The sequence below is a fragment of the Heptranchias perlo genome, chromosome 37 (assembly GCF_035084215.1).
Source record: "Heptranchias perlo isolate sHepPer1 chromosome 37, sHepPer1.hap1, whole genome shotgun sequence".
Taxonomy (NCBI): Eukaryota; Metazoa; Chordata; class Chondrichthyes; order Hexanchiformes; family Hexanchidae; genus Heptranchias; species Heptranchias perlo.
Genome location: NC_090361.1, coordinates 10,924,692 through 10,943,065, shown reverse-complemented (window position 1 = coordinate 10,943,065; position 18,374 = coordinate 10,924,692). Strand labels below are relative to the sequence as shown.

Here is an 18,374-nt window from a genome sequence, read left to right as displayed (position 1 = left end):
ATGCACAGGCTAGAAATGGTCAGAGTTTTTTTCCTGTGTATCTTTACCTGCCCTTGTCACAAGGCGAGTTCAGTCCTAACTTTGAAAGATATATTAATCATTAATAATTATTTGGTTGAGGTTGAATACTAATTCTCTTCAGTGTTCCGATAATCTATCAGCAAAATCCACAAGCTAACATCCCAATTTGTTAACTGTAACCTATATAAGCCCACCGCATAGCATTTCTCAACTTTTTTTAAAAAATCACTGGACCCCATTTTGCAAACTCAAATTTTCTTGACCACCCCCCCCCCATTCCCTACAACAGTGACTAATTGAATACTAAACATCACTCAATCCTGCCCCACAAATTCTTTTCCCATTCTCCTTAGGTGCAACTCCCCATTGCAGGCATAACAACTTGCATTTATATAACGCCATTAACAAAAAAATCTCAAGGTGCGTCAGACAGGCACAAGGGAAAATGGATGTGAAGAGATTGGAAGGGAAAGTGGAAAACTTGGTCAGAGAGATGGACCTTGGAGCTTTTCGACAGTGAAAAAGAGCTGCCGAGGCAGAAAGGTAAAGGGAAGGAGTTGCAAAGAGTGGAATCGAGGCAGCTGAAAGCTCTACCACCAACTGTGGGACAAAGGAGTGCAAAGAAGCCCAGAATCAGAGGAACAAAATGTTCAGGCGGGAACAAAGGGCTGTAGGAGACTGCAGAAATAGGTGGAACAAGATCATGGAGAAATTTATAGACAAGAACCAGAATTTTGAATTTAATGCATTGGGGGGTGGGGAACCAGTGTAGGTCAGGAAGGACTGAGCTGATGGGTGAGCAGGACTTAGTGCGGTACAGGACATGTTCGGCAAAGGTGATCAAATAGTCATGGAACACAGTGGTATGTCATTCAATACATGGTAAGACTATGTGGAGGAACCTTGCTGCTTACGTTTGTTTTGAAAGTTTTATCTGGTACAAATTGCCCTCCTTGAGAATTCTGGATTGGGTTAGTTGGAAGCAATGAAGGTGTAGTTGCGCATAGTACATTGGAGGGAAGGGGTGTGATGGGTTGAGTGGCTGTTTCCTGTTTCATGGCTTCTTAATTAGCATCCTGTTCACAGAAGCGTTTTCCTTCCCCGACTCGTTCCTTGCTGCCAGTCCCAGCTCCCACCTGATTCTTTTTGCTTCACTCCAGGAGCACCGCAAGCAGGAATTTCTGATCTCACAAAAACTAATTTGAGTGATCAAGAATTCCTACCTGCAGCAATCTGTTCACGGAGCAAAGTAACAACATCAATGAAATGTTGGGACTGTCAGCACTGTGTACGTTAGAAAGCAAAGCAATTACTTTACCTCAATGACAGGAGCTCACTCCACTCTGTCCCACCCCCAACTGTTGAGAACCACTTCTCTAAAATCAGCTTAAAATACATTCAAGCCTCATAGTAAGCTTACAAGACAAAAGACAAATTCTACACCCTATTCTCTGGTAGCATCTCATTTTAAAAAGGAGTTTATCTTTAAAAAAAATCAAAATATTTAATGTTTCGTTTCAGGAAGGTTTTTGTTTAAAAACCATGCCATGACATTACATGGTTGTAATAGCTTGCAAGAGTTACTTGGCCCAATAGCATGAGAAAGTTGAACTGAAATACAGTTGAAGTGCAATGATTGCAAACAGCACCTTAACATTGAAGCAAGGGTGTATACCTCTGCCACAATACACTATAAAGAAGATGGTAAGCCCTACACATCTGGCAGCATCTGGGACCCTAGAGCTGCCTTTGCAGATACACAGAAGTTACAACATGCAAATAGGCCATTCAACTCAACCAATCCATGTTGGCATTTATCCTCCACGTGAGCAAACAGTTCTAATCATATTTACCCACTCTGTTCCTATATCCCTTCAACTCCTTTTCCTTCATCCAATAAAATCTTGAATGCTGCCATATTTTCTGCCTCAACCACTAACCCTGGAAGCGAATTCCACAGCCTCACAACTCTGTGTGAAGTTTCTCCTGCCCTCTGTTTAATCCTGTATCTATGGCCCCTCATTCTTGACCTCTCAACTACTGGAACCAGTCTGCTTCGATCTATCCTTTCCATAATTTTGAACACTTCTATTATATAGCCCCATAATCTATGTTGATCCAACAATTAGAGGATCCAATTTTTCAAATCTCTTTGTATGATGTAGAAAATGCAAGCCTTTTCCAATGGGGAAAGAGGCACTCAGAGCTGGCAAGTCCCCACAGCCAAAGTATAAAAGTATCTTAAAGTACTCCAGGTACATAACATAGGAACGGGGGTAGGCCATTCAGACCCTCGAGCCTGTTCCGCCATTCAATGAGATCATGGCTGATCTGTATCCTAATTGTATCACTCATTAGTAATTCAGCATGCTCAACAGAATCAGGCTCAAACTTCCTTAAAGTAACTTCCATTCTATATCCTCCCCACCAAGATATCAGCTAAGAACGATTTAGATGGAACTATTCAGAACAAAAAGTGTTTTTTTTAAAAAAGTCAGTAATATTGAAAGTCACCCTTTTAAAAATAAAATGATCGATATTACTTCCTTATATACAAACAAAACCTTACATCATCACACTGGTGAACAGGAAACACTCATTCTGATAATCTCACAAAACCGTTTGGATCTGAAGTAGAAAAACAATCAAGTTCACTGTATTCATGTGTGTTCGATTGCTACACTTTTAACCACTTTATTTCTGTGCACTTAGAGGCCATCAATTCAAATAAATAAGCAGCATTTATTTACTTGAAGACTCAGCTTCTCAGACACCCTCCTCTCTAGCCTCCTGCGCTACCTATAAAAAAATTCATCTTGCCGAAAACATCGCCACTGACGTCTCACCCATCTCCCTCACAGACTTCCACTAGCTTCCTGTCTCCCAGTGCACAAATTCAAAATCCTTGTCCTTGTTTACAAATTTTGTGGCCTCGCAACCTCCTCCTGTCTTAGTTGCCAATGTGTGCCTTCCAACTTCAATGCATTTTCTCTCCCATCCCCCGGCATTCTTCACTTGTAGCAGAGCTTTCAGCTGTCTCGATCAGAGGCTTTGAATTCCCTTCCTAAACTGCAACATCTCTCCTCCTACCACTCAGTTCGTTCTCATAAGTGAAGCACCTTGGGATGTTTTACTGTATTAAAGATTATGTATAAATGCAAGATGTAGTATCTGACTCAATGATAGTCAGATATCATTGACTATCAATAATATTCAATTCTGCGACAGGATACATTAAAGCTGTAATACCAAACTGTAGTTGATTTTTAATTTCATTTAGATTAAGAGCTAAATCTTTTTTTTGGGGGGGGGAAATGGAAATAATTCTTGCTTGTGTCATCTTTCAGAAAGATATTTTAGTCTTGGCAGAAGCTAGTCAATGAAATGCATTGTGTGTTAAGTCACCCCACTGTTCCCATCACTTCATTCATGAATTCAGTTTTCATCTTCTAGAAGCAGATGTGGAGTGCAGAGATCAGTAGTGTGAACACAAAATACAATCCTCAAAAGCCTCAAATATCTTAATCACACAATAGAGTTTCTCTCTAACCCTTCTCCCCCTCCCCACACCCTTATTTCCAGATCAGGATAACTCCTAAGTATAAACACAAAAGATATGTTGATGTCATATACCTTTCGTTTAGAAAACAACAATTAGTCAGGAATGCAATCCAAGGATTTTAATACAAAGATTTTGTTTCAATTAAACTAATTTAGCCTTGCAGGAATCAACAAGAAAAGTCACTTACCCATAAATGCAGAACCTTTACATATTGCCTGTAGGAGGATCTTTTTTGCTATCTAGTTATACATTAAATAACTGAAATATAAGTCAGCAGTCTTATTTAAAAAGCAAACTAAATGTATACTTGCCAGCTTTAGAAAAATGTAACTTCTCTTTCCAAGAAGCTCTAATTTATACAAAACCAGATGCACGTTATGAAATATGAAAATTAATATCCTCAGCAAGCATGACACGTGAGCACCAATTTTATCAATTCACCCCAAATGCTTTTGGAAAATCCAAAATATTAAACTGAAAAGTATTCCTAAAAAAAAACCAAAAAGTATTGATATAATTTCACTTTCCTTGGTTGATTTCTTTTTAAATTGCATTTTCTGTAATTAATTACATTACTGATGATAAATACTTCAATCTGGAGCCAAAACAAGTGGAGGGAGCTGCGAGTGTGAGCCGGGCCTGTGTTGGTGTTGAGCCTTTTACAAAGAGACGGCTGGAATCGTTGGAAATTGCCTTGAGATTTACAGGGATTGAGGCGGGAGGCGGGTTCTGGAAGTTTCCGAGGGGTTTAATCCTGGGAGGTGTGTACGGGGTCGAGGTGGGTATCAGGATCACTGAGAGCCCAGGCTGCTACAGGTGACCCGGGGCAGACATTGTTTAACCACCCCCCCCACTCAGTGACCAACCGCCACAGTCACAGCCCCGGCCCAACAAACTGCCCTCGGGAAAAGGCCGCATTCCCTTCTTCTCCACCTTCCCTCCCCGGAATCCTCCTCCCCCCGCTCCCCCTCTCTCCTCCCGGCTGCCTACCCTCGCCTGCGCCGGCCGGTTCCTTCATTTTAGGGCAGTCGCGGGGCTCGGCCTTTGTCAGGTTCTCCAGGCTGGAAGCAGCTGCAGCGGCGGCGGCCATCTTAGGAGACGGAGAGCGCGCGGCCAGGCGGGAGCGAGCACGGCGCACTCGATCGGGGGGGGGGGGGGAGAAGAGAGGAGGGCCAGGCTAAACCAGACGAACACCCATCGCCGATCAGCCAAGTGACGTCACCATTGGCCAACTTAGCCCCTATCGTCCCATTGGGATCTTCACTACAACAGTGCAAAAAATTAAACTCTACAATATTTTCTTCATACCAGAAACCAGCAAATTACAGTAGTAATAAAGAGATGCAATTATTATGAAAGCAAAATGAATTTATTTCAAAAATTAAATTTTAAGGAATACTGTTGGCTTCTCCATGGCAAATTGGATAAATGCATAGTGCGTTGGTTGGTAAGATCCCAACTCTGTGCCACAGGTCTCACTGCCCCCAGACGAGGGAAGGTAAGAATTAACCAGAGTTCTCAGCTTCTAATTGGTCTCCAAGGACTCTCCTTGAATAGTACAGGTGACTGGGTTATAGCCAAATTGGCTTGGCTTTGATACTTTACCTTCCCCAAATGATTGAGAAACTGGTGCTCATACATTAAGTATGACCATTTAGTACTGGAGGAGTGCTAGTACCTGTGGAACTGTATCCAAACACAAATCAGCACCTTCAGGAGAGGAGAAAATTAGAGAGAAAAGGATTTTCAAAAAATATATACTAGCCACAGGGAGAACAACCAAACATCATTTCCTTCTAATGATGTTTCAATGCATTTTTCTTTAAACAGTGAGTACTCATGACACCATGATTCAGGTTATTGGGTTGGAGGAATTATTGACCTCAAGTTGGTCCTGGGGAGCTAAACATGCTAATTAAAATTACTAAAACTTTGATGGTTCAACATCAGCACTAATATTTTATTTTACTTAAAGTAATTTTTTTAAGAAAATACTTGATCTCTCATTGCACATTGCAAAAACTGCCACTTTGGAATCAAGATTCTAACAGTTTGCCATCCCATCATTAATTATAGCACTATGGTAGCCTCCACATTCAAAGTATCATCGTCCGCCATTTCCGCCACCTCCAGCGCGACCCCATCACCCAAACACATCTTCCCCTCCCCTTTCAGCATTCCGAAGGGACCACTCCCTCCGCGACACCCTGGTCCACTCTTCCATCACTCCCAACACCCGCTCTCCTCCCGATAGCACCTTCCCGTGCGAGCGCAGAAGATGCAATACCTGCCCTTTCACCTCCTCCCTTCCCACCATCCAGGGCCACGAACATTCCTTCCAGATGAAAGAGTGATTCACTTGTACTTCTTTCAATTTAGTATACTGTATTCACTGCTCACAATGCAGGAGACCAAACGCAGATTGGGTGATCGCTTTGCTGAATACCTCTGCTCAGTCTGCAAGCGTGACCCTGACCTGCCGGTCGCTTGCCATTTTAACTCCCCGTCCCATTCCCACTCTGACCTCGGCCTCTTACACTGTTCCAATGAAACTCAACGGAAGCTCGAGGAACAGCATCTCATCTTTCGATGAGGCACTTTACAACCTTCTGAACTCAACACTGATTTCAATAACTTCAGATCATAAAACACTGCTCCCATTTTTTCGGACTGCAGATGCTGGTAATGGTTCTGATGTTGCCATTTACAGCTCCTCAAGACCCATCTTTTGTTTCTTTACTTGTTCCATTACCACCCTCCTTGCCTTGCACTATCATCCCTTTTGTCATTAATCACTCCTGCCCTCCACTCCAACAGAGACCTTCCCTTTGTCCTTTCCTTTCCCCCCCCCCCCTTTCCCAGACTCCGTACTTGCTTAAAAACTATTTAATCTTCAACTTCTTCTAGTTCTGACAAAAGGTCGTCAACCTGAAACGTTAACTCTATCTTTCTTCACAGATGCTGCCTAATTTGTTAAGTATTTCCAGCATTTTCTGTTTTTATTTCAGATTTACAGCATCTGCAGTATTTTGCTTTTGATATGGTAACCTGTACATACTTTTAACAAAATAATTATGAAGTTGTTCAAAAATGGATTGAGCTGAAAATGAAAATCACTACGTTAAAAAAGTCTTAAGAGCACATTTGAGTTATATACTTCCTTTAACATCAGTTGATAGGTCTTGTGTGTTCTTCAGTTACAACATGTCAAATATTGATTTTATTGTACACAATACCCATGTTTTAGAGTACTGAATAGTTTGATGGGGAGTGAACCTTACAGATGGCCCTGGTTCTAATGAGTGGGTTTAGAGTTTAGGCATTCTAATGGCTACCTGTTGTACCACTGTCCGTTGGGTTTTTTGGTTGTGTTGCAATGGCATCATGAGCTTCCAGTCAGGTGGGTAGGTATATGTTCCCCTATGATAGTAACTGGATTTATAGTACCAGCCAGTCATTTGGCAGTGGACCAAGAATAGGGACTAAATTTTGAAGAAGTTCTCCTGATGCAACCTCAGTAAGCATATATTTTTGAGGCAACCCACATCAATTGGGTCCACCTGCTACCATCTCAATGGGATCCCTATCAGGCTGTGATTAGGAGCAAACCCACCATTTCCTCATTTTAACCGTGTATAGTCCAGCTCCATAACTCGTCCAACCCGTGTATTTCAATTATGCCATCAACCACGAGTCTTTTTCCTCTCTCTTTTTTCCTATTTGAAGATGTGCATCTTCCTCAGAATACCAACAGCAAGGGTAGCCAACCAATGACAGCTACGTGCAACTCTTCTATGGTTAAAGTGCAGTTCTTTTGAACGTTTTATTCAGTTTCCCTGCTCACACACACAGCCCTGATATGGGAATGCAGATCAACCACATCAAAATAAGTAACCTTCCTTCCATTCAGACCAAGTATTTTGAATTAATTTTATTATGGTAGTATTTATTGCTGGGTGTGCAGTAGAAACTGTGTTAATCGCAGCTACATTACAACTTACCAAGAAAGACAGGGATCCTAAACATGGGGTTCCATCTTTGTGAAAAATAACTGTTCTTTTTACAATTAACCTTTTTTGTTTAAAAATAGGAAATAGACTTTATGCCTTTCTTAACCAATCCTCCAATCCCAAATGTTAATGTTGAAATAAATAGGTTTTTTTTCTATAAAAGCAGTTAATGTATTAATTGCAATATTCTACCTCAAATATCAGCCGTCATCTTGCTGATTTCGGCATGAGGTAGGTTGTAACGAAATAAGGTCTTTGTAAAATGTTTCTTCTGAGTTGATTAGTTTCGGGGGGGGGGGGGGGTGGTGTTGGGGGTTAATAATTAAGAGTTTTTAATATCTATTCAATGTACAGTTATTGAACGATAATCTATTATGAATATGGCATCTGTAGGTTGTGATTTAGGACCTACAGATGCCATATTGTTTTCCCTCCAAACTATTTTCCCCGCAGCTTTTCTGGACTACTATTTTTTCTCTCTCTCTGCCTCTTTGTCATGTACAAAAATGCCCTGAACATATAATGCTGTGTATGACATAAAATGAGATCATCATTTGCAATCCTTAGCCAGTCAACAATATCTCAAAAAGATTAGAAAGCCCTCGAAGCTCTGGTGATAATCTACACGTCCAAATTCCAGGTTTATGGAACAAAGACATGTGTGAGTGAGAACATGAGAGAGGGAAGGAAAATGGAAATGTAAGAGCTGAATGAGAGAATAGGGAAAGACAGAATAAGGGATGGGGGAAAGAGAAAACGAGATAGAGGTGAGAGATGGAACAAGACTGACAGAGAGGGAAGAACTGGCAAAAAGGAATGAAAGACAAAAAGAGAGGAATAAAAGAGAGAGGATGATAGAGCATAAGAGCTAGAGAGAGAATGAAAGATGGATAGAGGCAATGGGAAAGACTAAGTCTGGAAATATGAACCTTTAATCCAGATTTCAAGTAATCAGTTAGAAAAAAAAAGAATTTGCATTTATGTAGCACATTTCACAACCTCGGGATGTCCCAAAGCGCTTTACAGCCAATTAAGTCCTTTTTTGAAGTGTTGTCAGCATTATAATGTCGGAAACGCAGCAGCCAATTTGCACACAGCAAGGTTCTACAAACGGCAATGAGATAATGACCAGATAATCTGTTTGATTTTTAGTGATGTTGGTTGAGGGATAAATATTGGCCAGGACACCAGAAGTACTCCCCTGCACTTCATCCAATAGTGCCATGGGATCTTTTACGTCCAACTGAAAGGGCAAGCGGAACCTGAAAGACGGCACCTCTGACAGTGCAGCACTCCCTCAGTACTGCACTGGGAGTGCCAGCCTAGATTATGTGCTCAAGTCTCTCGAGTGGGGCTTGAACCCACGACTTTCTAACCGTTGTAAACAAAGCAGTTCAAAAATCGCATCTATGGGCTAGGCTTCAAAATTTGTTGTGTAATATACTTTGCTTACAGTGAAAGAAAGAACTTACATTTATATAGCACCTTATCACATCTTCACAACCAATGAATTACTTTCGAAGTGCAACAACTGTTCTTTTGCGAGCAAATGCAGATGCCAATTTATGCACAAGGTCCTACAAACAGCAAATGAGTTAACTGACCCGTTAATCTGTTTTTGATGGTGTTGTTGAGGGAGGAATGTTGGCCAGGACACGAAAGAACTCCTTACACTTCTTGGAATAGTGCCATGGGATCTTTTACATCCACCTGAAACACCAGAACTGGCAGATGGGCCTCAGTTTATCGTCTCATCTGAAAGATGGCACATTTGACAATGCAGTGCTCAGTCAATACTGCATAGATTACATGCTCACCGCACTTCAAAACAAACTCATAGTTTGATGTGCTTTGAGATGTTGTGATGTGAGAGGGTACTGTATAAATATGTACGGCAGGTGTTATAATAATGCACTATATCTTTTCACCTCTGACATTTTGGGGATGAACATCCCTTTCTTGCTGTAAGGGTCCCACAAGAAATGGTTTGGCAGTCACAATTAGGCAATTGTAAACGTGTGCGTACACACACAAAAATCAACACAAATTGGAATTTCACTCAGTAAGGCAACAGGATGGCTGGTGTAGGAAATGGAAATGTCACACGGGTGCACTCTTCCAAACATATTAAGGCAGAGCAGAGGGAACTTTACTCTGCATCTAACCTGCGGTCGCTTGCTCTTCACACTGGCTATCTGAAATGAGAAAGTGTCCCATTCCCCAATGCTCATGAAATTGAGTGTGAAAATGCACGAGAAGAAATCAGCACCCAAGAAGGGCGCCAGGAAAGCCATCAATAAAGCGCCAGCAAAGGGCGGCAAGGTGGTTGAGGAAAGAGAGTTACTCCAGTTACATCTACCAAGTGATGAAGCAGGTTCACTCCGACATTGGCATCTCCTCCAAGGCCACGAGCATCGCTAGCTCCTTTGTGAACAATATTTTCGAGCGCATCGCAGGTGAGGCTTCCCGCTTGGCCCCATTACAACAAGCGCTCCACCATCAGCTCCCGGGAGATCCAAACCGCTGTGCGCCTGTTGCTGCCCCGGGGGAGTTGGCCAAACACACCACGTCAGAAGGGACAATGGCTGTGATCAAGTACACCAGCTGCAAGTAAAACTTTGCAATGTAGTGAAAAAAAACACATCCCTTAGCTTGATGAGTACAAAAGGGGGATTTAAACAACAACCGTACTGTGACTAAAGAGACAGGATAGAGGAAGAATCAGACATAGTGTGCAAACACAGCTGTTGTCAATCTGCAAGAGCAAACAAGTTGCAAAATGGTATGCACTTATGTCAACTCCAAATACCCACTCACACCCAAAACATGCGGTCTGGGGTTAAATGTGTGTCCACCTCTCCGCCACACACTCTCCCTTTAAGACACTTCTTAAAACCTACCTCTTTGATTAAGCTTTTGGTCGCCCGTCCTAATATCCCACATGGCTCGGTGTCAAATTTTGTTTGATAACGTTCCTGTGAAGCGCCTTGGGACGTTTTACTACGTTAAAGGCGCTATATACGTGCAAGTTTTTGTTGTTGTTGGAACACCCTCTTAAAATTAGACAGCCCTGTTTTTATTTTTTTACTAAGTGCTGTAAGCCACTTTTAATACTTTTAAAATTAATCTTTAAAAAATCTACTTACCACTGCCAGGCCTGCCGATCGGAGCAGCCATTTTGTACAGTATTTCAAATCAAATCTGGAAAATAAAATTTTCAGCAGCTGTGTGTATCCCATCCCAACACCAAACGATTCTCTTATAATAAAAACCTCAACTACAAGATTAAAGGACCACTTGGAAGAAATGTCCCTTCTTGGGAGTCCCTCAAAGATTATTTTCCAGAAGTGAATGAGAAAATTGTACGACGCTTTTTTTAAACCCTCCCCTCCTTCTCTGGAGGTGCTGACTCTTGCTGGGATGAGGTTTTGAAGGCTGCCATGCTCTTTCTCGTACCTCAGTCATTCTTCGTGTGTGAGCACTGGTCTGTGTTGAATTAGCTGGACTCTGCTCAGATGGACCCAAAGATGATACACCAGGCTACTGATGAGCAAATAAAATAATCAACCAAGGTTCTGCCCCTGATCAATATCCAGTGATGCCCCTCTCCTGGAATGTGGTCTTGTACGGCTGTTGGGCGAGAGCAGGATGAGGTTCAGCCGTGATGCCCAAGGTGGGTGAATAGCCCAATAAAGCTCACACAGGAAGAATGGCTACTCGGGCAAGGAACTAGAGCGCTGTTGACACATGTGGAATCATATACCAGCAAGAGTTACTGGGGTTGAATTTCCGCAGTGGGTTCTCCTGATCGGCCGCTGTAGCTCGGGCGGAAGATCCACGGAAACCCCAGGGGAACGGCGCAGTTTCTCTGGCGTTTCCCCGGATCTTCCGCCCAAGTTATGGCAGATTCTCTGTGGGAATTCAACCCCACTGTCTTCAGGAGAGCAAGGGAAGAACATTGGAGATGGAAGGAGAGGGTTCCTATTTACCGTTATCTTCTAAGGAGATAATGATCAGATCACATGGTCCTAATCAGATCAGCCATGCTCTAATTGAATGGTGGTACAGGCTCCAGGGGCTGAATGGCCTCCTCCTGTTCCTAGATGTGTATTCGTTTATTTCCTTCAGCAAAGAGTAAACAGCACACATAGTGAAGAGCAGTTCCCTCAGAACTCCATGACACTAGTGTTTATCTGGGTCAGATTGTGTTGGCCAATTCAAGAGGGAACTGGATAGATATCTGGCAGATAAAGCAATTAAATGGTATGAGACAGAGTAGTATATGGTATCTTTGAACTTTGATGGTGTCCTCTAATCCTGAACATACCTCTGCTGCTGTCTTCAGAGACCAGTATGGGCTGTTTTGTCTACTCTTTTCCCCTACATTTCAATAAATAATAGCCAAAGACCATGAGTAGTCTTCAAGCGAAATGGAGTTGGAAGACGGGGGATAATTGGACCAGACGTAATTCAGTCACCATTTTAAAATCATGCATTCTGTCCTTATTTTTATGTCACTTATTTGATATTATTTATAGGTAAATAGCAGGACATAATGGCATTTTGAGAAGTAGAGTTGGTTGGAGAGTAGCGTCGCCAACACTGGTTGGACATATTCCTGGAGCTTTCATGACATGACCTCCCGCCTCCAACCACCCTGCCCAGTCAAACTTTCTTTTTCCCGCCCCATCTCAATATTTTTTTTCTAACTAATAAACAAAAGTGTTCAAAGTAAATGATTAAAAAAAAAATCAGACTTTAAAAAAAATTCTGCCGTGGCTCACAGCAGTGTCCAGGAGATTAATTCCTGGAGACTCCAGGATAATCCTGGAGGGCTGGCAACCATACTGGAGATTGGAATTTCTCTGCAGTGCAGGCTGAGAACTGAGGAGACTCAAAACTGAGGCGCTTTGGCCGCACCCCTGGCAGGAAGATGTAATTACAGTATGACAAGTTTACACGGACAATTTCCATTCTAAAAGTGGACATAGGAACTCATAATGGAAAAAGTTGAAGGAAAATGCGCATAGATGTACAATTTTTAATATATTAACAGATTCTGGAAAGCTTGACCTGCTTAGACACCTAGGAAAGTTGACAATGTTGCTGTGGAGAAACCTTTATTGAAAGATTTATTTAAAGCATTCAAAAAGGATAATGATGCAGGGCTTGTTAATTTGAAAATGTTAATTGTTGCCATTGTTCTTAAACCCACCACTGATAGTTTGAAACACTGTGAACAGATCAATGGATCAAGCCATTCCATTCAACTACAAGCATCCTGTGGGGCTCTTTACAGTACATATCTGTTTGGCAGCTAAAATTATGTGGGCAAACACTGTTTCGAATCCTGTGAATGTCTTATAACCCAAATGTAATTATGAGAATGTTTCAATGTCCTTTATTCTGGGATATCTTCCAAAGGTTTTGGAGTGATATCTTGGGTGGTATTACACAAAGACAGCAGTCAGTCTAAAGCCAGCAGTGATAAGACCAGTTAGGAGGTTCCATGGTAGCGGACAACAGAAAAAGAAGTGAACAACTGTGTTTCAAGGGTTAGTGCAGGGGAAGTGCCTTTGTCATTTTGACTCAGAGGAGAAAAACCAATAGGGTCCCTTAGGCCTCCCCTTTCCTCTGCTATGAAGAAGGAGGAGAATATTGCTGTAAATCTATTGTTTTAATGTTCAATTAATTTGTCTAGTGATTGATAGCCTGAGCTGCAGTCTGATGTAGCGTAAAATCTTCTGCTCACCAAACATGGTGACACGTGATGTGTTCCTCGAAGACGGAATAAATCGACAAGGGTTCTCAGTTTGACTCCTGGATCTTCCTACATTTACCTAAGAGTTGGGCAGGTAAAGACACACTTTGGTTTGTAGGGAACGCGAGGTCAGCTTACAGGAGTGGCTGGTGTCAATGAACCCAAGGAAATATCTAAAAAGCCCTAAAAATGCAAACGAAGAAGTGTGTGAAGTACATGTTTGCTTATTCACAAAAGTGTGCAGTGATGGAGTGTGTGTCTGCCTTTTAATTAGTGTGTGCTGTTTATATGGATGTTGAAGATTTCATTTAATTTCATTAAAGGAATAGGATAGCATGGCCAAGTACTTTCAGTATTATGTACATTCTTTCTTTATCAATGTTATGGCAGAAAATGGTGTAAAAATCCCCTGGCAACAGATATCCTTCATTTTATTACTAATTTTCATTGCCATGAAGACTGCCATTTCGCATCTCCCTTACACCAGGCAGCTACTCCACTGATAACTCCAGTGTCAGACACATCACGGAGCTGCTCCATTGGGAATTCCAGGGACCAACATCTGGAACAGGTTTAGATAATGATTAGGAGGTGTCCCAAGCTGAGAAAATTCAGTGCTTGTTGGTTACCTTTTCCAGTACAGACACCTTTGAATCAGCAGCCAAACTGATCCCAGCTGCCAATCTCCACCATTCCGTGGATGGACCCGTAACAATCCTCAATAGAGTGGCTCCCTGTGCCAATGTGGGTGGCAGGCTTCCATGGGACTGAAATCAACAATCAAGAGAGGTAGCATAGGGAATCAACGGCTTTTTGCAAGACATTGCTTGATTAGGGAGCGAGAAGACCCATGCACCATATTTATTAAGACTGTGTCACGTGCAACTAACGCAATGATCTGTTTCAGCACAATTTATGTCATTTACATATTATTTAGAATTTACAGCACAGAAACAGGCCATTCGGCCCAACAGGTCTATGCCAGTGTTTATGCTCCTCCTCGAGCCTCCTCCCTCTCTACTTCATCTAAACCTATTAGCATATCCTTCTATTCCTTTCTGACTCATGTACTTATCTAGAACCCCCTTAAAAGCATCTATGCTATTCGCCTCAACTACTCCATGTGGTAGCAAATTCCACATTCTAACTATTCACTGGGTAAAGAAATTTCTCATGAATTCTTTATTGGATTTACTAGTGACTATCTGATATTTATGGCTTTTTTTTCTCCTTCTCGTTTGTGAAAAAATGAAAAAAGGCTCAAAGTTTTTTCATGTCAGCTTGACTGCATCCCTGACACGCATCCAGAGCAAACAATCGCTGCCCCTCTCCTTAACACCTAGTTCAACTGCAGTCACTGGATATTCTTACCAGAGGCATCTCACAGGCTATAGGATGTCATGCTGCATCCAGGGACCAGCAGTTTAAACAAACTCACGATCATATTTTCACCAATGCCTGAATAACTGGCTTTCTCTGCCACCTCTATCCAATGAGACTAACTCAATGTTGGCAGCACTAATATTACAGAACCTCCTTACCTGTGTTCTTTCAATGTTCTCAAATAATTAATATATGTTAACCTGGTGTTGCACATGGGGTGTGAAGACTAAGTGTAGTCTTTAGGTAAAGTGGAGTTAGAGGGTCTCCACCCATAAATTCAAAATCACAGTATTATTTGAGCCCTTTCACTAAATTACTTTCCAAACATCATTAAAACACTGTGGCCTATAAATTCGGCAGCACACCGCCCTCTTTTCAGGTACTAACCGGCCTACTCAGCCCCCAATATGGCAGGCAGGAAGCACACGCACAATTCGGGCCAGAAGTGCACTGACCGCCATATTAGGAAAGGACGAAAAATTGTCGCCCAGTGCCCATGCCTGAAACAGGCATTAAGCCCCTTATTTGCATATGCAAAGGGCCTCCCCGCCCCACCCCGCAAGATTGGTTTGCCTTGAGGCAGCTGGCGCTGGCCGCACTCAGTAAAACCAGACCTTGGGACCGCCTGCAACCAACAAGGTAGGTTTTTGATATATACTTAGCTGAATGTCGAGCCAGAAGGAGGAGTGATCCTCCCAACCCCCAGATTAAAGAACGAGGGCCACCGCACTCCCCTCCCCCGATCGCTGCTGCTCCCCGATTCTCCCTGGCCTCCACTTCACCCGCCCCCCCCCCGCCGCCTCCAATCTCCTCTCCCCTGGCCTTCGTTCCCCCGCCGCCCCCCTTCCAATCTCCCCAATAATGGCCGCACCTGAATTCCTATCCCTATATTCGAAATCAAATGGTAAAAGTTTCTAGTGAAAGTAACTTGGTAATATTTTTTTCTTAAAGTACCAATTATTTTAATGAATACAGCAATCCCAAAACATAACTAAATTGGAGCAATGCAACTTTAAAAGAAACCACTGTTTTAAGATATTCTTTAAAGGACACGCTGAAGTACCTCAGACTTTTCACTTCTCCTCAGACTAGACAGCAGCAGGGGAGTGGGGAAAGGATATACAGATCAGGTCAGATCGGGCAGAGAGAGGCCGCGTGTGAGGAAGGTGGGACATCACTCTGTGAGTGCTCTCGGGGGGAAGAGAGGGGACAAGTTTGGTGTGGGTCGGGGGAGCAGAGGGGCTGAGTGTGAGCGGGCTGGAAGATTGGTGCAGGCCTTTATTAATTTTGCCAAAGGCAGGTTCTGGCAGGAACGAGAGTCATTACCCTCAGATCCTCCTGCTCTGCACCTAAACACGATGGTCTTGCAGATGGCACCTGAAATCAGAAATGATGGGATGGATGTCTCCAGAGGCACTGCCCCAGACTGGACTGTAAGGTGCAGGAAATCCCGGTGCAACACTACGTCCTTTTAAATTTGGCTGGAAGAACCAGTTTAGGTACGCTTATGACTATCTTACAAACTGGGCCAACCTGACCTGGGCTGTTTCAGTAATGAGACCACATCTCACAAACAAACTGCCTCATCCTTCCTCCCTGAGCATATACACAAAATCCTCCCAATCACAAATCCCACCCACTCTACTGCCATAAATACAAGGTAGGAGAGATTCACACACACACACTGTGCAGAGTCCTCTGGCCCTAGATGGGTGGGGACCAGTTCCCTGGGGAATCTATTCCCCCATCCTTTGGAAAACTCTCCAAATATCTGGACGGTGCAGATTTTTTTATTGCAGATTTTTTTTATTGCTCACCATCAAATCAAGTCCCTCATTTTCATGGATTTTGCCCAGATACGATTATTAAACGATACAGAAAAAGCTTTGAACTTGACTTCAGCAAAGTTGCCCTTGCATGAGAAACCCAAGTAAAGGGCCAAGCATCAAGGTCAGAAAGGGTAGGTTGCAGAAGACAAGATAAATCAAGAAGCTTGATGCCAAGCTTGGGTATTAAATGACTGTGGATTGAGGAGGAAGGGAAGGCTGAGGGAGGCAAGGAGTTGCACAGTCTCGAGGTCCAAAGACACGACGAGTCAGAATAGGCAACGGGTACGAAAAGTCCTGATTTCAGCACAGTGAAGATTCAGTGAGGAGGAAGTGTACATAGCACAATGTATTTGGAGATTAAAGGTAATGAGAGAGGAATTTTAGAACAACAATGATTATTGTGGAATCAAATAGTATGCAGCGAGAGGAAGAAAAGACATTTTTTGTAACGATCCATATAGACATCAGCTCACCACGAGGACCTGTATTTTCTGTAGGGGCACCAACTGGCCCAATTATGACACTTAAATGAGCAAATGTACCCTCAGAAGAGTCCAAGTGAATGTCAGGGGACTCTTGGCAACATGTAAGCAGGGTGAGCAATACAATTCACACGGACCCACATACAGTACTCACTGTGCAACTCACCCTTGTTTCTCAGTGGCGCTGAATGGCTGTTTGCGGGCGCAAGCAACTTGGCCAGCGGGCGCGGCTTTGGCGCCTCCGACCCTGCCGCCGTGGCTCCTGGCCCATAGCCTCGGGGTCCTTTGGGGGCAGCGTCGGGCAGGGACTTGCCCTCGGTCAAGCCAGGCAGGGCCAGGTCCTGAAGGAGCTCGTTCAGCAGGTCAATCGGGGAGCTGGTGGCGCTCCAGGTCATCACGCCGAGTTCTCGTAGGTGAGCACGGGCGTGGCTCGACATCCCGGCCCGGGAATCGAAACTGGCGCCGCACAGGTTGCACTTTTCCACGCTGCCGCCGCGGAACTTCAACGCTAAGGAAAAAAAAAGACGAGCAAAATCGTAAAGGGAGTAACGCTTTCTTTTTTAATAACACCAATGAAACATTCTTTCGCAAATCACATCTTAAAGATACCTAGCGATTTGGCTACAGGTCTAAAAGTCTGGTGTTTCGCCTACACCAGACATCGCGCTGGCAACATGCACATTTCTGCACCCGTCTCTGAGCACATCTGTCTCGATATTTTTTCCAAATCCCAGGGGCACCCTTCCCCCACACTCACATCCCAGTAACCCCCCCCTCTTTGCAAAAGAATAACCTCTAATTCACCGCGAGCAATAATCCAATAGTAAATCCTATAGAGGGAGTTAAAAACAGCAAAATTCCCCAGCCTTTTTGCCTGATTTTTCCCAACTTTCTTTGCTTGAAGATGAGGGCGGTACAACTCCACAGGTGACAGAAGCCCCTGGGGTACCTCACCCAAATTGCCATGGCGTGTGCCTGGACGGTGAACGTTAGCAGGCTATTTGACTGAGGAGGGCATCACATTGGATCCTATCCTCATCCAACCTCCTCACATGTGGACTTTCCAGCAGGGATCACTGGATAGTGAGCAGGAGCAGGAAGCCAGGTTGATTTCCTCCTTCTCCCCACCTCCCCCCTCTCTCCCCAAGCATGCCAAGACCAACTAGAGCAACCCCATTCTCATCCAGAGCTAAAGCCCAGACTGGGCAATGAACCTGGGACATTCTTGGTCTGTAGGGTTCAGTATAAACCATGCTATGCATTTCCCAACTGGGCAGCCTTTATTTTAGTGTTCAAGTCAAACTCTGTAAATTAATAAGTCAGAGA

General features: G+C 43.3%; 1 protein-coding gene across 7 annotated transcripts in view; it reads right to left on the bottom strand.

Annotated features, from left to right (window-relative positions):
• LOC137304504 (protein Wiz-like) overlaps nucleotides 1-18,374 on the bottom strand; it is an 81,436-nt gene that overhangs the window by 62,297 nt on the left and 765 nt on the right. For all 7 annotated transcript variants that reach the window (XM_067973128.1, XM_067973129.1, XM_067973131.1 and 4 more), the window contains exon 2: nucleotides 17,215-17,556. In XM_067973128.1, the coding sequence (XP_067829229.1) occupies nucleotides 17,215-17,556 (342 nt within the window). The remainder of the gene's footprint in view (nucleotides 1-17,214; nucleotides 17,557-18,374) is intronic.